Here is a 21,445-nt window from a genome sequence, read left to right as displayed (position 1 = left end):
AGTTGCAGTTATTTTCTTTTTGTTATTGATATTTTGACTTTGCTTATAACATTATTTTATTTTATTTTATTTTATTTTATTTTATTTTATTTACTGAGTTGGCCATGCAGAAGGTTTTTTTTGTTTGTTTGTTTTAATATCATCTAAGTTAATAATCTTTTCCAGATTCTGAATTTTCAGTCTCAGAGGATCCTTGCTTAAAAGGTGATAAAGGACTTCGCCCAAATTTTCTCCTAGTCATTTTATGGTTTCCATTGTTTCATTCAAAACTTTGATCCATTTGGAATTTTTCTGGTATATGGTGTGAGGTGTGTTTCCAAATTTTATATCTTTCTATCTTTTGCCAGGTGTCCCAAAACTAATTATTTAATTTTTTTTTTAGTGTTTATTTATTTCTGAAGGAGAGAGAGACTGAGCATGAGCAGGGGAGGGGCAGAGAGGGAGACACAGAATCCAAAATAGGCTCCAGGCTCTGAGATGACAGCACAGAGCCCTACACAGGGCTACAGAGCCCTACACAAAGCCCTAACAGCACAGAGCTCTACACAGAGCCCTACCTCACAAACCACGAGATCATGACCAGAGCCAAAGTCGGACACTTAACCGACTGAGCTACCCAAGCACCTCGCAAAACTATTTATTTAGAAGTCCATCCTGGGGCACGGGTGGCTCAGTCAGTTAAGCACCTGAGTCTTGATTTTGGCTCAGGCCATGATCTCATGGTCGTGGGATTGAGCCATGTATAGGGCTCTGTGCTGACACCATGGAGCCTGCTTGGGATTCTCTCTTCCTCTCTCTCTGCACCTCCCCCACTTGCTCTCTCTCTCTCTCTCCCAAAATAAATAAGCAAACATTTAAAAAATAAAAACAAAAAATAAAAGAAAAGTCCATCTTTACCCCACTGATTTGAGAGGCCACTGCTATCAAATCCTGAATTTCTACATGTACTTAGGTGTTCTGGATTTCTGTTCTGCTTCTTTGGTCTATCTGTCCACGCACCAGTACACACAGTTGCATTATTGAATTTTTATTGTAGGTTTTATCATCTAGTAAGGAGAGCCTTCCTTCATAGTTCTTTATTTTTTCTTTCAGAGTTTTCTTGGCCGTTACTGACAAGCTGAGCTCTGTCACTCAGGTTCTCCCCTTGCTCAGTCATATTCTCTCATACAAGAAGTCCAGCCTATATCTGCAGGTTTCCAACCAGAGAAAGGGCCAAGCACAGCTCACTCCTCAAACAAGTCAGAGATACTCTCCTCCTGGGAGAGTCTCAGTAGGGCATGTCTATGCACATATTTGAGATAACTGTGTTGGAAAAAAGCCAAGGATGAGACCTATGTCTTCCTAGGTTCTTCCTAGGGGCTTTACCCTGCAGATTCCCAACACTGATATTCTGGTCCATTCCAACTTTTGACATGAAGGTGATCCCATATCACTTTGACATGAAAAGTTATCCTATCTGACATTCTATCTATTCATGTTAAGTTACTGACAAGGCGTAGAAGGACCCTTCAAAGAGCAAGATGTTGTAATAGCAACACCAATCACTACTTCTGTTACTGCCAATAGGATGATAGCCATCTCTATTCATTGAGAACTTGCCACATTCCAGGCATGTGGGAGGCACTTTACACGTTTATCTCACTCCAGAGAGGGGCCTCCTTTTGGCACAAAGGCAGAGCATCCTTGCCAAGACATGTGATGTTCTGCCTAAAAGAGGTAAACAGAATTCACAGAAAGGTGCTAAGTAGGCTGGCAAAAATCTTTGCAAATACTTATCCAGAAGGAACTCTGCTGGGTCAAGTCATGAGACAAAAGAGATCTTAGGTAAGCTTTGAAAGGAAAGAGAAGCTGTATATTGAATGTCTATAGTAGACATTTCACCAAGTCTCAGATTCATGGTGGCAATTTAAGAGAAGGAAACGGAAGCTCCCACAGGTTAACTTGAACTTTTCAAGATCACACAACTAATAACTGATAGAGAATCAAATACAGGGCCAGCTGCCTCCAAAGCCAACGCCCTTCCCTCTGCACCTCTCTGCCTCCACCATCGCTTCCCGTGGTGCCCCAAAAATTGTTGGAGTCCATGTCTGTGATCTAATGGGGACAAGCAGCAGTGAGCTATGCCTCCAGACACAGGCAGGGAAGGGAAGACAGGGGTGTAGAAAACTATCTTAGGGAAAGTGAAACAAGGGTAAAAGCACATGGCCAAAAGGTCTTACAGTCTCAGAACTTAGATATATGGAGAGAGAGGTCGAAAAATGAGATTCTGGGCCTGGTTTGATTTTTTCAGCCAGCTGTTGGCCTTGGGCCAACCACTGAACCACTCCTTATTTCTTCATCAGGAAATGAATATGCACATAATGGGGACAGCTGTGCTGCAGACCCCACAGCCTGAGGAGCCTCAATGGAGATGAGGGCTCAGGAAAGCTGAAGGGCCCAGGGTGCAGTCTACAGCCATGACCTCCAGCTCTAGAAGTAGAGAGGTGACCACATTGGCCACATGTGGGCTCATCCTCCTTCCCCATTCCATAGTCTTTCTCTCCCCTCAGGACCAGCCCTTAATTGGAATCCCCAAGAGTATCTGGGTAACTGGTGACACTACCTACCAATGGGATTCCTCTGGCTGCCTTCACCCCAGGCACACTATGGCTGGGTAGGTGCCTCTCCTATTCTTCCACCATCAAAACACTTACCAAGCCGCATAACAATTGTCTACTCACTTACTTCCACCATAAGACATGAGCTTCTTGAAAGCATGGTTTGTCTTGTTCACTGTTGTATCTTCATCGTTAAGAACCAGCCCTGCCACATAGTGAGTGCTCATTAAATGTGTGGTAAAATGAACGCATGAATGCATGAATAAATGGGCCATGGTGGTTCATCAGCCTCTAAGATCATACCCAGTGACTGGCCCTCTCAGCTCTAGGCCACAACACAGGAAAGCCCCAAGGAGGCTCAGGGATCAGGTCAAGCTCATTCCTTCATCAGGTTGCCCTCAAGCCCCTGCCCTAGAGAACATAACCCATGTGCTTCAGCTCACGTTCCCCACCTATGATTTACCTTTGCCTGAAAGAATAACCTTGGGGCTGTTTGCCCAAGTTAATGCTTAGTGCTTTCCTCATGCTGCAAGTGTTTACCTTTGCAAAGCATCAGGTTCAGATTCCAGCCAGGGAGAAGGGCACATTCCTGGGGGAAACACAGCTAGGAACATGACCCAGGTCATGCTGCTTTGCTCTCACTTTTCTTCTTACCTGGTTTCACACATTCTTCTCTCTGGCATCTTTTACTCATTGCAACTGAGAGATGGGACAGTCTTAGGGCTTCTCCCAACCTCTCAGTGTTCCAGAGGTGGAAACTGAGGCCCAGCTGGTCTGGGAGGAAAGCCAGGTCTAGAACCCTGGCCTAGCTGACTAAAGGAGATGAGGACGTCTCACTGAACCACCATGGAGACCTTAGGGCTGGCTGCTCCAAACCCTTCATTTTCCAGATGAGGAAAATGAGGCCCAGAAAGTTAAATAACTTGCTCAAGGTCAACAAGGACAAGTTAACAGGAAACTAGGACCTCACAGAGATCTTCCAATGCACAGTTACACCAATAGCCAAATATGAGTTGAACAATTCTGTGTCTAAAGTCATGTTACCTATAAAAGCAGATGCAGTGGACCCAAAAAAGAACATGTTCAGTTGCTTGTCTCATGTGACATGCCCTCAATTCAGGTTCTGGGCCTTCTTCAAAGCTGCCACATAAATGCAGTTCAACACAGCCACACACATGACCACGGAGTGTAACTCTAAGACTGATTCCACAGCCTCATGGTCAGCATGTGTCCTGTGGGGTTCTGAAGGCCTCACTAAGGAGGTTTGTGGGTCTCAGCAGGTGGCTGACTTCCAGGACCTCAAGGGAGCCACCCTCGGCATGAGACCCAGCCCAACAACCACCTGTGTGACCTTGGCCAAGATCCTTATCCTCTCTGAGACCTTGTTTCCGTTTGGAATAGCACTTACTCGTAGGGGTGTTATGAGGATTTGATAAAATAAGGTGTTCTGAGTTACTAGCAAAAAGTAAATGATAGCCACATAAACAGGCTTTTACCCTGCCTCACCAATTACACCCACTCCCCAGCCCCCATCATCACCTTTAATGAGAACATTCAAGGTCTTATGCAGTTCTCTGGCTTGGTAATAATTGTAGCTGACACCCTGTGGGGAACTTACTTGTAAAATTGCTTCAGCTCCCATGTCAGCAAAATGATCTCACCATTTAACCAAGTGATCCCACGCCAGGTAGTTCCTTGTAGTAGAAATAATTCTCTGAAAGGAAAAGCTTTCTGCATCAAGTTCATTGCAACCCTGCTTATAAAGGTAAAAAATTGGAAACATACTGCTTGTCCCAGATAGGGTAATGGATACATAAATTATGAAACATCCCCTCAGTGGAATATTACTCAGCCTTTAAAAATGATGAGTATGAGCACTGTTGGAATATGGAGAGATGTTTATTATATAATGGGAAATGAAAAGAGCAAAAAGCAATTATATTTGTGCAGTTACATGAAAAATATATTTGCTTCTGGATACAGAATAGAAACACAGGAAAATAAAAAGTCAATCCATTAAGATGATAAGAATGTGAGTATATATTTTTTGAATTTTGTTTTCTGCTATTACTCTGCTTTTGTGCAACAAATATATTTTTTAAAAGAATAGGGAAGAAAACCTGATACTTGCTCCAGAAAAAATTTAGCTGAAAGCTACTTTCATTTGTGGGAAAATGCCTGGCACAGAACAGGCACTCGGGAAGTGATAGAAAGAGGAATGAATGAATGAATGAATGAGTGAACAGAGTACCCCCACCTCAATATCAGCACCAAAGCTGTGCCACTAGGAAGCTAAATTAGATGAGAAGGATTTGTGTTGTCTTTTCCCATTCAAGCCACTGTCCCAAGGTCTGTTTGGAAAAGCCATCCTGGGTCTGCCCTTTCTCTGGAGCTAAGAATAAGAGAGTAGATGAGGCATTGGAGATCTCAGCAGGTATAAAGTAAAATAAAGGCTTAGCAGAGTGTCTGCCATAGAGTAAAAACAAAAGTTGACCACTTGTATGCCCATCAGTAGTGCACAGAAGCAGAACCAGACTTGAAGAGACCACCTGAGTCTCCAATGGAGATACAGGATTCCCACCCACCAATGCTCCCAGGATGCTTATGTCAGTGAGGTGGGTGGCTCTGAGCTGGGAAAAGACTCAAGTGCTCCTACAGCCCTTGACTGTGATACCATCTGATCATGCCCTAAACCCCATAATTAGAGTTAAGTTCGTCTGCCTTGACCTGTCCTTCTGTTCCTTGTAAGCCTCCTTGGCAATTGTGTAGGTCATGTCAAGACAGACAGGGATAAGAGGACATGAAGCTCAAAGTCAAGAGTTAATCGTAATCACGGGAATCTACCCCCAAAACCAAGAGCGCACTGTATACACTGTATGTTAGCTAACTTGACAATAAATATTATATATATATAAAGGGTTAGATAGTCATTATACAGCCAAATCAAATTTTGAAATTAGAACGTCATTCAGTTCATCTGTCTATTAAAACAGCACTCAGAAAACTGATTTTAAACCAAGATCCACCATTCCAAGAGCTGTTGAAGGACTTGCTCTTTGACTTGTCCAGCTCCTAGCCAGCTTACCTCAGCCAGACGCTGGTCACACACCTACATCACAGTCTCTTGGCTGTGTAAGAATTCTAGTGTTATCCACTGTGATGGGAGGAAAAGACATGGAGTCTGAGGCTGAGGCTGGCAGACAACAGTTCTGGCGGGTGTTCGAGGAGGTCGTGGGTCACCTCAATCATTTGGGGGCATTTCCCACAGGCAATACAAGGCCCTAGCAACTCTCTTCTTAACTTAAGACACACTTTCTCATTGACATCTAGGGGCCTCCCTTAGTGAGATGAGCCTTTGTGAGGCATGGTATGTGAGCCCTCTGAGCTTTACAGTAGTGACAGGAACAGAGTCCCAAAAGCCTGTCCAGTTTGTGGGTTGGGACTTCTCAACCCCAGCCCAGTAGAAAGATGCTGGGAATGCTGGGAGAGCTGAGTTCTTTTGATTCTGCTGTTAACCAGATTCACAGTTTGGGGCATGTCTGTTGGCCTCTCTGGGTCCTAGTTTCAACTACAAAATTAGGAAGTTGGACTAGGCCATTCTGGTCACTGGTCCCTAGGGAGCAATGGTTGGGGGTCAGCAAAGAGCATCACTGAGCTATTTCAAACAAGTTGTAAAGAGATTGTATAACACAAGTCAACTAAATGTTGAGTTTCTTTGCTTTTTGCTGGAATTCTAGCTACTGATTCTCTCTAGAGGACTAGAAGAGTAAATTGATGGTGTTGTCTATACCCTTATTAAAAAGAACAGGAAAATGAATTACTCTTCAATAAATGTAGGCTATTTGACATGCACAGAAAGAGAATTAAAAGAGAATTAAAAGTCAGAAACCAGGCTGGGTGCCATGACACTGCATGGTCTCCAAGTCCCTTTCATCCCTAACCTTCTCTGGCCAGATGATTTGGTTTCCCAAGAATGGTCTCCCCAGGCACTCCTGGTCATCCCTAGCCCAAAGGAACTTGGAAGGGCCTTCTAGATAAGCCAAATCTTCCTCAAGTCTTGGAGGGCTAGACATGTCCCAGCCTGATCCTATCATTTGGTTCAAAGTCAGGGCTGGAGCACTCTCTGCAGATTGACACCAACTCCCAGAGGACTCAGAAATATCCTGCCTTCTCAGGCCAGCCCAGTCCTGCACAAGTAACTGACACAGAAAACCTACTGCTCAGCCTATAGTGCCCCGGCCTGAACCCTAAGTAATGTGGAGAAACCACAGTATTGCAGGCTATAGTTTATTTTTCCAACATTTTTTTTTAAACGTATATTTAAGGGACCATTATCATCATAAAATACAGAACGTTTCAATCCCTCCAAAAGATTCCCTTTTGCCTTTTCTGTCCCTGGCCCCTGGAAACCGCTGGTCAGCTCTCTAGGGCTAGCTTTGCCTTCTCCAGAATGTGATATAAATGGAATCACACAGTATGCAACCTTTCAAGTTCGGCCTCTTTCACTTAGTGTAATGCATTTTAGGTTCATCCATGCTACGTGCTTGCATGGATCAGAAATCTGTTCCCTTTTATTGCTGAGTGGTATTCCATTGTGGTAGATTCCTGTATATATTTACTCATTTACCAGTTGATGGGGATTTGGGTTGCTAATAGTTGGGGGCTACTGTGAATAAAGCTGCTGTAAACTCTTGCATCTTTGTGTGGACATATGTTTGAATTTCTCTTGGGTAAGCTCCGAGGCTTGGACTTGATGAGCTTATGGTACATTTACCTTTATAAGAAATTGTCAAACAATTTTCCAAAGTGGCTGCAGTGTTTTGCAATCCCACCAGCAATGCGTGAAAAATTCTAGCTGTTCCACATCCTCACCTACAATTGATGCTGTCCATCTTTTTTCATCTTAGCCATCTTAGAGGAGGAGAAGTGGTACCTCGTTGAGGTTTAAATTTGCATTTCTCTCATGAATAATGATGTTGAGCATCTTTTCGTGTGCTTCTATGCTATGTGTGTATCTTTTTATAAGATGTAGCCGCTTAAACCTCTTGCCCATTTTATAAATGGTTGTTTGTCTTTTTATGCTTGAACTGTAAGTGTTTTTTACATATTCTGGATAAAAGTCCATTGTCAGATATATGTATCTTGAATATTTTCTCCCAGTCTGGCTTGGCTTTTCATTTGCTCAGTGGAATCTTTCTAAGATCAGATGTATTTAATTTATCAAATTTTTCTTTCATGATTTGTGTTTTGGTGTCCAAAAAACAAAACAAAAAAAACTTTGCTTTCCTCAATGTCATCAAGATTTTCTCCTGTTTTCTTCTAGAATTTTTATGGGTTTTGCTTCTAAATTTAGGTCGGTGATCCATTTCAAGATGATTTTCATTCCTTCAACATTTTTTTATGGCAAACTCATAATAGTGAACATTTACATAGCACATGCTACATGTCTGGCACTATTACAGAATGTATTAATACTAATTCAACAAATAATTCTCTAATATAGGTACTATTATTACCTCCATCTTAAAGATGATACAATGAAAAAATTCAGGCATGGCGAGGTTAAGAAATTTGACCAAGGTCACACAAGCAGTAAATGTCAGAAGTGGACCTTGAACCCAAACCACGTGGCTCCTAGTCTGGATGCTTGGCCACGACACTCCACAGCCCCTTGGTCTACTGGATAAAGTTTTAATATGAGCAAAACCAGACCTAGGTTCTTCTTTCATGGAGCTTATCATCAAATATAGGAGATAGATATTTATCTAATGACTGCTCAATTAGAAAATTATAACTGTGAAATTACCTAAAAGGACAAATAATAGGAAGATGTGACCAAGTCAGGAAACTCAGAGAGATTTTCCCTGAGGAAATGAAGATTGCATTTTGACTTTGAGAAAGAATGATATTAACTAGTCAAATAGGACACAACAGCTGAGCATGTCAGGCCAGGGGACCACAGGAGGAAAGACCAGGCAGGAAGGTACGTCACACACTGGATGTTGAATTAAAAACTCAGAATAATCATCAACAAGGATGGCAATTTTTATTATCATTTCTCTTTCCACTTATTCACTCGGTTGCCCTTGAACTGGAACGACCAACTCATTCTAGTTTGACAGGACAGGTGGTCACCCTACCTTGAACTGTTCAGGGCAGAATGTGACCATGACCTTGGAACCACTTTAAGGAATTAAGCACCATTACCTCCAGAGGATTCCAGTACAAATGGGAAACTTTTCTGAATGGCATACTCTTTCATAATCAGATTTTTTGAAAGACAAAAACTCGTTCTGATTCTCGCCAGAGTTGCAGAGGAGTACAACTTAAGAAGAAAGTCTGGAAGAAAAAAAAATATCTTCAGCAAGAAAACTCAGCCTAGAGTTACTTTCTTCCCTGGAATCTCCAAGTAGAAATGAATTGTAGTCTCAGGCTATAGGATGGCTAGCAAAATCAGGCCAAAGTAGACAAAGAAAACAGAATAAATCAGACTTGTGAAAATAGCTTTCCTTCCATCCCTTATGTCATCATCTTATTTCACAGCAAAATGGCGACGGGAAAAATTCAAGATGGTGGGAGTCAGAGAAGCATTCCTAATCACAGCCATGGGCCCAATCTGCTTATCACCAAAGATCAGCAACAGCTAAGAGCTGAATCTCTAAAGACCCAGCTATGACTAAATTCTCATTCAAGTTTTTCCATCCTACCATCATGCTAGAAATTCTGAAGTCAGTGTTGTGTATGTACACATCACAGGCATGACCACAGCAGTCAGGAAGAGCTATGACTACAATTTTCTCGTAGGTTCCATCCATCCTCAACAGAAGACACGGTCGGACAAGTTTCCAGAGGGGTCTTCCGGAGGACCCCTCTCATTAGTCCCAGGTCTAAGAATATTTTCAGCAATGTGTAATAACAAAGTCACAAAGTTTATTAAATGACACACACACACAGTTTAGCAATTTAAAAAATGAACATGAAGACATTTCACAAACAACTCTGTGAAAGGCATATTAATACCTGTGGCCTCTGTATTATGCACTTGTGTCCTCAGCACTAGTCACACGAGGTCCTCAACAAACCTGGAACTGAGCAGAAGCACCCAGCCCAGGATCACGGGCAGAAAACAGAATGATTACTACCAAGGCCTTCTACTGCAGAATCCGTGGCTCTCTCCTCTGCCAGCTCATTTGCCTGCAGTCACCACCTAATGACGTCCTTACCCAAAAGAAAATGAAATAATTTGTTCTTATACGAAACATTAGGAACCTCAAACCTGGGGACTGACTTAGGAATGGAGAAATCATTTGCTGCAAGGAATCTAATATTAGAAAATGCAATGGCCTGCACCCAGCTTCTGCTTCTGACTGATTTTGAGGAAGTTCTGCTGCCCCAGGAACTTGCTGTCATGCAGAGGGCAACCCCAAGGCTCCTTAGTCCGTCAATCCACTTTCCAGGTGACAGGGGCTGACTCCCTCAAAGGGTTCCACCGTTTACCTTTAATAGTCTCTCAAAACCATAGCCTCATCCCCAGGTTCTTATCACTGGTGTGTCTTTATCTCTTCTAAAGACAGGAGAAAATAACAATTATAGAAGACGCACCCAGGGAAGGAGATACTCCTATCAAATACAATTGGAACATATTTCCTCACTCATAACAGAATCATGGTGTGTTCTCACAACTTGCTCACAGAGTTGCTGTGAGGTTTACATGAGTTAATGCAAAGAAGATTGTTAGAAAAGTGCCTGGCACAGAGGAAACACTCAATAAATAGTGGCTTAAAAAGTGCAGAAAGTCAGTCTGAATATATATGCATATATAAAGATATATGAACAAGATCACACCTAAGGAGCTAATGATTCTACTTTCAAAAGTCTAGACTAAGAAAATAGTCATAGATTTTCTAGACAAAGATTTATGTATAAAGATGGTCATCAGAGCATTGTTTGTAATAAAAAAAAAAATACCGAAACAACCTAAATGTCCAACAGTAATGGAATAAGTACACAAACTATGCCACTTTTCAAAAGCATGTTTTTTTCTTCTTTTAATGTTTATTTATTTTTGAGAGACAGAGCATGAGCAGGGGAGGGGCAGAGAGAGAGAGGGAGACACAGAATCCAAAGCTGGTTCTAGGCTCTGAGCCGTCAGCACAGAACCCAATGAGGAGCTTGAACTCACAAACTGTGAGATCATGACCTGAGCCAAAGTCGGATGCTTAACTGACTGAATAACCCAGGCACTCCTCAAAAGCATGTTTTTGAAGAATTTGTAATGCTATAGGAAAATTATTAAGACAGGTGAAGAAGGATATGAAACCATTTGCGTCGTATGATTTCGATTTTAGATACTCCAAATAAATATCTATGGAACGAATATCTCCACAAGATTAGAAGGAAATACTCCAAACATTACTTGTGTTTTTCTCTCAGTAGTGAGATTCTTTACTCATTTCAGCATTTTTCAAATTATTTATGCATATACAATGAGTTTGTATTAATTCTACAAATAAAAGTTAAGACTCTATTACAATTTCACAATTAAAAAAAAAATTGCATGAAGCTCTAGACTAGGCCAGTGGCAAGGGACAGAGAAGATAATCCTGAGGATGGGTCCTCAGTATTGGGTGACCCAAGAGCATTCTAGAACAGCTCTCCGTTTTCTAGCTTGAGCAATAGCATGGACAAATAATGGTGTTTTGAATCATAGTAGGAAATGTAGAGAGAAAGGAAGAAAAATGGATTGAGAGGAAAGAAAATAAATTCAGTTTGGCTACACTGGGTTTGCAGTACCGAAAGGATCCACTGGGAGAGGTGCCCAGTCAAGAGCTGGCTACAACGAGTGGCTAGAGCCTGGGAAACATTTTGGTATACATGTGGGTATGGGTGATAGCAGTGCATCCTTGACGCCATGGCTCGGCCCAGAATGCACCAGCATTCTCTGTGTTCTGTGAAGGGGACAATCAGACTCTGCCCCCATGGAAACTCAGACACTCAAGCTATGGAGCTCTACCCCTTCCTGCTACCCAAAATGTTACCTGAAGTGGCCCCTGCTTCCCTCGGTCCCAGAGACAACTGCTGCAATATAGCGAAGAGCCTCACAGAGATTCGCTGTGACTCAAATGCTGTTTGGCACTATGACTCTCAGAGTCAACCACGTAAAACTTACTACTGCATATTTTGCAGGAATGGTGTTCAAGACAGTGGCCACTGCCTCACCCGGTGGACTCCTTTCACAATAACATAGAAGGAAACCATCTCAGGCTCAAGGACCAGAAATGTGTGAGCCACTGGACGCCATGAATCCTATAATTGCTCTTGTTTCCCTCTCCAATTTGGCCAATAAGAAGCTCATAATAAAATCTGTGGCCTATCTTCAGCAACATTACATGATCACACAGTGTGCCTTTTAGAGTACTAATCTATTAGCATTTCTGTCTTTGTTGTTTTACTGCCCTTATTTTCTCGTTGTCCCAATTTCTTCAACTATAAATTTTTGTAAACTACTTAAAGTCTAAAATTTTCTGCCATGTCACACCCACTCACTGATGCCATTTCTATCTCCTAGAGTTGCATAAAAGAATTCTAGGCTCTCTTCTCCATAACAGCCCTTCAACACTCATGTCCTCCACGAAATCTTTTTTTTTTTTTTTTTTTTTAGATACCAGAGTCTCACTTTCTTCAGCAGTTTGTCCTAGATGTGAGCTCCTAAAGCATCTTTCATCCTTCTAGACTCAAATGATGCCTCATCTTCTCTGGACATCTTCTCTAGCCCCTATTCAGGGCACCCCTCCCCTGCAGCACCTACAGCAACCACATGCAATGAGTGGTTCTCACACTTGCCTCTCCCACCAGACTGGGGACTCCTGAAAAACAGAGGCGGTGCCCTGTGTGCCTTCAAAGAGTACCTAGCCAGGGCCCAAGGCATAATATAATAAAATATGCTAATAAGTTTTTGTTGAGGAAATAAATGATTGAATATACACATACATACAACATAACTTCCTCACTCCTATGCGTGCCAAAAGAAAGCCAAGCCAGGAAGAAAAGGGAGAAGCCAGTTCAGTTCAGTTGTTTGAGGGCTTCTCCTTCTGACAGCTGTTTCTCCATAGGACTCTCCCAAAGAGCCTTGAGGCCCTAGACACCCGGCCAAGCTTATTCTCCAGCCAAATCCAGAGTAAATGCACGTAAGACAGAATTGGTCCTGAGAGGGCAACTGGGCTAAGTTTTCACAGAAAGAAAGGATCTCACAGATCAAAAATGCAGGATGCTGGATGCTCCAGTTGGTATTTATTTTAACAACACAGCCTCACATAGGTGCTAATTATGTGCCAGGCATTGTTCTGAGCTCTTTACAAATATCTTATTTAATCTTTGTAACAACTTCATGAGATAGGTACTATTTCTATCCCCGTTTTATTTTCATTTATAGTTTTCTTAGCATTTGAGTCAGCTATCCTGAAACAAAGGAAGATATAACTATTCCATCACTAAGTACAAGAAAATTGGTTACATTTAGTACCAGTGCATACATGGCGGACAAATCAAACTTTAGCCTTTGACCTGAGACCTGGATGCATGGAATACCGCATCATTCAGTAAGCATTTATTGAGCACCTACCAGCACTGCCCTCCGGGAGCTCACAGCCTGGTGGAGGAAACAGCACACACCTAAACAAATAAATTACCAGGTCCCATGACAAGCACATTAGAATCAAAGATGCAATACAGTGCTGGCGGCAAGAGGAAGTAATGATCTCTGACTAGATGAGAAGGCTTCCTGGAGGGTATGATGGCTGAGTTCCATTTTAATGGATGGTCCGGGGCTTACCATGGAGCAGCAGAGATGGGGGAGGGGGGAGTTTGTGAGAGTACAGAGGTGCAGGGAACCACTGGCAGTGGGGAGCAGGAGGGGAGGAGCTGGGGAGCGAGGGATTATCACTGGGTGGTGGCCTTGGCTACAATACTATGAAGCGCAAAGTCACTAATGGATATGATAGTCATTCCTGTTCTAGGAAGATTCTTTGAGAAGCAGTGTGAGAGATGATGTCATGATCAAACAGAGAGAGAGAGAGAGAGAGAGGTGTTGGGAGGCTGTTGCAATCAACCAAGCAAGAAACAGTGTGCTCCTTAGCTAGAGAACTGGATTCTAGGCATATTTGGGAACCCAAAGCTTCAGATTGACTGGAAGGCTGGTGTAGGGGATCAAGGTGACACTTCAGCTTCTACTTAGAAGACCGGGAGGGCGGTGCAGCCAGTGAAATGGGGAGCATGAGCTGGGAACCCCCCTGGCAAGGATGAGGACAAGTTCAAGCAGCCTCCAAGCTTGGGAAAGCCAAACGGGTGGCAGACATTTTCTTAATTATCACCGAGCAGTACTGCAGTCTCACTCACATCTCCCTTTAATAAAATATGATGCATTTCACTCTGTCATCATAGTGAAAAATCATTGCCCTTTGCAGGAAATTAATAACCTTTCAAATTAATAACCTTTGGGTAGGAAAATTGGTTTCATTAATACCTCCCCTTGCACTTTGTTAGGTTCATCATCTCTCTATCCTGCTGTCCCCTGAAACCAAAAGCCCAAGACTTAATGTCTGAGAAGCCTGAATGACTTTATGCTCAGAATGAATGGTCGGGATCCTTAGTAATTGGACTCAATTGAATTCACTGACCAAAAATGCTGGTGTGGTCTTATGGCTGCCCCTCAGTCCTGGAGAGCCCACCCTGAGCTGGAAGGGAGGATGAGGGCAACCTTCCCCAGCTCCCAGCCTGATCCTTAATCATGGCAGAAAAGATGTCACCCATCTTGTTGTCACAACCTGAGAAACTAACACCTCCCCGGGCTTCTCCCAGCCCCTGAGCAGAGGCGTCAGTCTTTGGCCAACACCACGGCCTTGACAGCTGTTGGGCTGCCTGACAGAGTTGTGTGACTGCTCACTACAACTCCAAAATGGCTCAAGATCAAGGTTAGGCTCCCCTAAAAGAGAGACTAGAAGGCATTTTGAAAAAACAACAGAAGGTAAAATCTTGAAAACAATCTTTCGCTGCCTATCTCATTCTTCCACTGTCTTTGAAAGATTCCAAATGGATACACATTTATCCTTTTCTACTGAAAAACTCCTTAGCAGCAGCCTTATCATCTAGGGCATCAAGTCCAGACTCCCCAGCATCCCAGGGCCCAGGACATTCCAACTGCCCAGCCTTGTCTTCCTCTTCCTCGTGCCCACAAGGTACCACCCTCTGAGCCCTAACTCTTCTGTTCCCCCAGCTCAGAAAGCCCTGCTCTCTCCCGCCACCGATGCACCCACCCCCCCCCCAAAAGCCCTTGTCCATCCTTCCAGGCAGGATCAGCATCACTTTCCCTGAAAAGTCTTCTCTGAATGTTACTCCTTCCATCAAGCAGAATCAGCCACTCCTTTGAGATCCTCTCTGCCCCAACCCTACCTGGTCTGTGCAAGTCTGCATAGTATAATTTGACTACAAATGACAACAGGCTGAGCTACACGAGCAAATACATAGTGTCATCTAACAAAGGTGCTCTATTCATGGTTTCTGCAGCATAGGGATGTAGGCAATTGGAATCAGAGGGTGTGGGTTCAAATCCTGACTCCACCACTTACCGGCAGTGTGATTTGGGGTGAAATACTCATCTTCCACAACTGCCTCTTCCATATCCCTAGCGTCTCTGAGTTACTCCACTGTCTGACTGGCTGATCCCATAGTCCCCAGGATGGCAGGACGGAGGATCTGGTCCCTCCACCTCTGTGTTCGATTCTCCTCGGTCAGCCTTCATCATCTCCCAGGAGAGAAATGGCCATTCTGCTGGACACGCTCTTTTGGGTTCCCTGAAGCTGCAGTTCGTGCCTACCTCTAGCACCTCACAGCAACCCCGCTGGCTGGTGCTTTTAGAAACTTCTGGGCTGTCCCAGAGCTGGCAGAAGCAGAACAGATGCCAGGGTAAATACTGTCTCCAATCTTATATTCCAGGGCCATTTGGAAGAAGACCGAGAGCTGCTGAAACAAAGAAAGCATCGCAGGAGACAGAGATCAGATTCCTGCTTTTTCAAGAAGAAATGGATAAGGGCTGTCAGATTCGGCTCAATCACCCAGACACGTTACAGCAGTGTGGCTTCAACTCCTCTCTGCCTCTGGTGATGATAATCCACGGGTGGTCGGTAGGAAATGCTGACATGCCTTTTTTCTCTCTGCTTTTACATTTGCTGTTTTTTTCTCCCTCATGTGTCCAATTTTAATAAAAAGATAGGAAACCAGTGATAAAAACTTCATGCATAATATAAAATGTAAAGCACATTCTAATTTTCCAAGTGCTTCCCCACACAGCATCTCATTGATTATCTCAATGCCATGAATGAGCAGGATAGGGAAAATAGAATTATCTCCACATTTCAGATAATAAAATACGGCTCAAAGAATCACACAGCACATGAAGGCCCATAAGTGATTGCAGTCCATGCAAGTGAATCTGCATGTTTCACAAGAGGAGGTAGGAAGCCACAGAAGACATAGTCTCCCAGTGAAATGTTGCAACTGTAAGGTTTAAATACAGGTGCAAGTAACGGAAACTCAATTGGCAATAGTTCAAATAAACCAGAAGTTTGTTCCTATTTCACACAACAGTCTGGAGGTATGCAGTCCAAGTCCTCAGGGACCTAGCTCATTTCCAGCTTAGTAGTCTGCCACCCTTAGACTGTAGCATTTGTCCTTATAATCCAAGATGGCAGCCAGAGCACCAGTCGTCACATCTTTATTCCAGGAAGCACAATTAGTAAAGGGTGTACACAAAGGAGTCAAGGAGTAGGGGTTTTTTTTAAACAGCTTTATTGAGATATAATTCACATACCATGTAACTCATCCATTTAAAGTATACAATCCAATGGCTTTTGCTATAAAAGAGTGGTACTTTTTTGGTTAGCTACCCAGAAGCATCTGTGAAATGCTTCCAGTTACAATCATTGGCCATAGCTAAGTAGAAATGTGACTGAGACATGCAGCCTCTTAAGGAAAATGTAGCCCTTCTTGGATGCTGAAAATCCTGGACAAGGGGGAGAAAGAATATTGTAGGCAATGACTGAACTGAAACTAAGCAAGGACTTGTCTCCCAGACAAAATTGTACCTCCCTGGCTCCCCAACAACTCACGATTTGAAGCTCAGTTGACAGCTTGAAACCTCCAGAGATTTGGGGGGTCTATTTCATGACTTGGAAATCTTTCCCTGACTTCTAGTTGAAAAATACTCTTGGGACTCCTGGGTGGCTCAGTCAGTTAAGTGTCTAACCCTGGCTCAGGTCATGATCTCACAGTCGTGAGCCCTGCATTGGGCTCCTCACTCAGCATGAAATAGAAAAAAAAGAAAAGAAAAGAAAAGAAAGAAAGAAAGAAAGAAAGAAAGAAAGAAAGAAGAAGGAAGGAAGAGAAAGGAAGAAAGAAAGAGGAAGGAAGAGAAAGGAAAGAAGGAAGGAAGGAAGGAAGGAAGGAAGGAAGGAAGGAAGGAAGGAAGAAAGAAGAGAAAGGAAGGAAGGAAGGAGGGAAGGAAGGAAGGAAGGAAGGAAGGACGAGAAAGGAAAGAAGGAAGGAAGGAAGGAAGAAAGAGAGAAAGAAAGAAAGAAAGAAAGAAAGAAAGAAAGAGAAAGGAAGGAAGAAAGAAAGAAAGAGAAAGGAAGGAAAGAAGAAAGAAAGAAAGAAAGAAAGAAAGAAAGAAAGAAAGAAAGGAAAAGAAAAAAAAATACTCTTGAAACCCTCATCTCTCCTACCATAGAGAACAAAAGGAGCCCGTCAACCCACCAGCCACTCTTTCCACATGTATTCAAGGAGAGCCTGCTATGTGCAGGCTCACAGCCCCCATGAACAAAACAGACCCTGTTCCTGGTCTCACGTGGTAGACCACGTGGTGATGCCACATGGGTATAGCCACGAGGTGGGGTGCTGCCATTGCTACAGGGGAAAGGAGTGGTGACTATAGCCTGCTAGCAGCTTCCCCATAGGATTCAAAGAGCTCCCACCCTAAGGAAGTGGAGGTTCCTAACACCCCAGGGTCCACAGTGAGGGTGGTGATGGGTTTTCCTGCTGCTAAAGAAGAGACCTAACATAGATTGAAGCCTTACCGTAAGTTAGACTCTTTACATTATACATCAACCCATTTAATCCCCACACCTCCCTACTAGGTGGGTTAGTATCTCTCACATCAGGAAAATGCACTCAGAGAGGTAAAGCAGCTACCATAGTCACACAGCCAACAGTGGACACAAATTCACCCAGAACACTCACACTCCAAGTTCACACTCTCAAAGACTCCCAGTTCACTGGGCCTTTGTCAGAGGGGTTTGAATGGTCCCCCCGATTCTGCAGCAGGCTTCACACTGCAAACTCCTAGCTGTGGCTTTCTCCAGCTGGGGTAGGAGCTCAATCCATGCTTCTTTAAGAAAAACAGAGGGCAGAATGCTAAGATGAAACATGTTTTTAAAGGGAACCAAAGAGGGGCGCCTGGGTGGCGCAGTCGGTTAAGCGTCCGACTTCAGCCAGGTCACTATCTCGCGGTCCGTGAGTTCGAGCCCCGCGTCAGGCTCTGGGCTGATGGCTCGGAGCCTGGAGCCTGTTTCCGATTCTGTGTCTCCCTCTCTCTCTGCCCCTCCCCCGTTCATGCTGTCTCTCTCTGTTCCCAAAAAAAAAAAAAAAAAAAAAAAAACGTTGAAAAAAAAAAAAGAAGAAAAAAAAAAAAGGGAACCAAAGAGCAGACTCTCTCCAATGGGAACCCTGCGGGAAGATATGGATTAGAAGGAGGCAAGTCACTGTAGAGAAGAGTATCCTATTTCTTCAGCTGCTTTAGCCAAACAGACTTTCCTTGCAAGAAAACAGAGAGAAAGTGGGAAGGAAGGAATGCATCCAGAGGAGAGATGTGCGAAGGGGTGGAGGAGAAGCTGGAGCTGAGAGCCACCAAGTCACAAAAGCTGCACGCAGCACAGCTGGGGCTTCTTCCAGGTGCTCTCCCTCTGACCCTGCCCACTACACACTCCCTGCCCCCCTCACCCTCCCTGCCCCCCTCACCTTCCCTGCCCCCCTCACCCTCCCTGCCCCCCTCACCTTCCCTGCCCCCCTCACCCTCCCTGCCCCCTTCACTTCCCCTGCCCCCATCACCCTCCCAGCCCCCCTCACCTTCCCTTCCCCCCTCACTCTTCCTGCCCTCCTCACTCCTCCTGCGCCCCTCACCCTCCCTGCCCCCATCACCCTCTCTGCCCCCCTCACTTTCCCTGCCACCCTCACCCTCTCTGCTCCCCTCACTCTTCCTGCCCTCCTCACTCCTCCTGCCCCCATCACCCTTCCTGCCCCCCTCACCTTCCCTGCGCCCCACTTAGACTCCAGCAACACTCAACTGCTTGGAGCTCCTTCCACTCTCCTGTGATTTCTCTCCTCTTGGCCTTGGCTCAGGCTATGCTTTCTGCCTACAGTATTCTCCCTCTTCTCCTTCGGAACAGTATCCATTATATGTAAGGTGCTCCAAAAATATTTGTTAACTGAATTAATGACTAAATAAGTATCTTGTTTACAAAATGCTACATGAAGATAGCAGGGTTTTCTTACCAGGGTCTTTTACCAGAATGCACTCTTCATTCTTAAAATCTAGATGGGAATATATCTATTACTACTAGTAATAACAACAACAACAGCTGCATCGGTATGTAAATAACTATTAACATAACTGCATAACTAAATAACTCTGCGTAACTAACATCTCCTGAGTGCTTACTACATTCCAGGCGGCGTTCTAAGTGCTTTCCATCTATTAACTGATTTCATCTTCACGACAATCCTGGAAAAAGCGCTATTATTTTCCCCATTTCCAGATGGGGAAACTGAGGCATGGAAAAGTTAACTAACTTGCCTAAGGTCACGCAGCTAGTAACTGACAGAGTCTGGATTTGAACCCAAGGTGCCCTACGCACACGAAAAGCACTGGGTGAGCATGAGTAAGTGGACCCACCTGACCTAGGAATGACCTGCTGCGTCATCAGTATTGTTCTGCAGCCTCGCCTCCCACTGTCTAGTCTTGAGCCACACCAGACTCTTTCCCTAAACACACCGCGGGGCCCTTTCCCAACTCTGTGTGCTCTTCCTTCTGCCTGGACCACCCTAGACAGCCGTGCCCCACACTCACCAGCCCACCCTTATTCTTGTAAGTGAACTCCTATTTGTCCTTGCAGGCGCAACACAAATGTCTTTGTTCTGTGAGCCTGTCAGGAGTACCCTGCAGGCTGGTTCTCAAACAAGGCGCATACACAGAAAGTTTCTCCATAAACGGGTATTGAGCTCCTGCCATGCTCCAGCCCATGGTGCTTTATTCCCTCGAAAGCGAGCAAATGAGTGGGCCAGAGGAGAGCAAAGGAGCTGGGATTCAGAGCCGTGGCTGTGGCCATGGCCCAGCAGGCTTCCCTCCTGGAGCCGAAGGTACCAGAGCTGATGCTCAAAGGATAGGTCAGCTTTAGCACCTGGTTACACAGACTTTTCCATGATTTTAAGGCTCAGCAACTCTTAAAATAGGGACACATTAAGAGAACAGCTCTCAGTTGGAGGCCAGGGGTAGCCCCCAGGGGACACTTGGCAAAGCCTGGAGACATTGTTGGTTTTCACAGCTTGGCGGGAAGGGTACTGCTGGCACCTATGTGGCAGAGACCAGAGATGCTGCTGGATATGCTACAACGCACAGGACAGCCCCCACAAGAAGAAGGATCTGGCCCAAAATGTCAGTAGTGCCAAGGTCGAGAGACCCCTCCCTCCCCCCACCCCGAAGCCTTGTTTTCTGGAAAGAAGGATCCAGCATTAGTTAGCCAAGACCTGGAGAATTTAAAAAGTGAAGCGAGAGAAAGAAGAGGCCCCTCTGGCCTCTCCCGGTTACACTGACTACTCTGTGGGCCCCTCCCGGTTACACTGACTACTCTGTGGGCCCACGTGCAGGTGGATGGCTTTCTGGAAGACTGGATCTGGCAGATGGTTGCTGCACTGAAGTCTGGGCTGGCCCAGCCAGTGAACGTGGGGCTGGCGGACTGGCTCACCCTGGCCTACCACCACTACACCATGGCTGTCCACAACACCCGCCTCGTGGGCCTCGAGGTGGCCGCTCTCATCCGGTGGCTGGAGGTGAGCCCTGCCCCGACCTCCCCTTCCCTCCCTTCCTCTCCCTTCCCGTAAGTGTCAGTGAATTAAGCTGGTCTCCAAGCAGCCCAGGCGGGAGGACCGCTCTGCTAACCCTGTAGAAATGGGAGGGCAGGGGTGGAGATGGGACATCAGGTTTCCCTCAGATGCCTTGCTTAAACCCCTATTTTGCAGAACTATCTTCCTCTCTCCCATCCACTGTTTCTTTTATGCTCACTCCCTAGGATGTGCTGAGGGATCTAAACATACCTGTAACACCATCAAACCCCACGCAAATGAACAGGATCACCGTGCAAGGCATTAAGGTGCTAATAAAGGCAGGCAGAGGGGCAGCATCACCAGGCAGGGTCCCAGGTAGCTGAGACTGAAAGGTGGGAGCCAGCAAAAGTGAGAAACCAGGGGCGCCGAGGTGGCTCAGTCGGTTAAGCATCTGATGTCAGCTCAGGTCATGATCTCACAGTTCGTGAGTTCAGGCCCCATGTGGGGCTCTGAGCTCACGGCACAGAGCTTGTTTTGGATTCTGTGTCTCCTTCTCTCTCCCCGTCACCTGCTTGTGCGCTCTCTCTCTCTCAAAATGAATAAACTTAAAAAAAAAAAAAGGTGAGAAACCAGTTTGGGTCTGAAGGATGAATTAAGCACCTCATTTGCCACCCAGCGCAAAGAACAGGGTGGGAGCCAAG

The 21,445-nt window shown here is 44.8% G+C and overlaps 1 protein-coding gene across 1 annotated transcript in view; it reads left to right on the top strand.

Moving 5' to 3' along the window:
• Positions 1-21,445, top strand: part of LIPC (lipase C, hepatic type) — a 159,309-nt gene that overhangs the window by 113,137 nt on the left and 24,727 nt on the right. The window contains exons 3-4 of the mRNA XM_042988761.1: positions 15,588-15,775; positions 20,568-20,750. Coding sequence (XP_042844695.1) covers positions 15,588-15,775; positions 20,568-20,750 — 371 coding nt within the window. The remainder of the gene's footprint in view (positions 1-15,587; positions 15,776-20,567; positions 20,751-21,445) is intronic.

Source organism: Panthera tigris, chromosome B3, assembly GCF_018350195.1.
Source record: "Panthera tigris isolate Pti1 chromosome B3, P.tigris_Pti1_mat1.1, whole genome shotgun sequence".
Lineage (NCBI taxonomy): Eukaryota > Metazoa > Chordata > Mammalia > Carnivora > Felidae > Panthera > Panthera tigris.
This window is presented reverse-complemented; position numbering and strand designations above follow the sequence as displayed.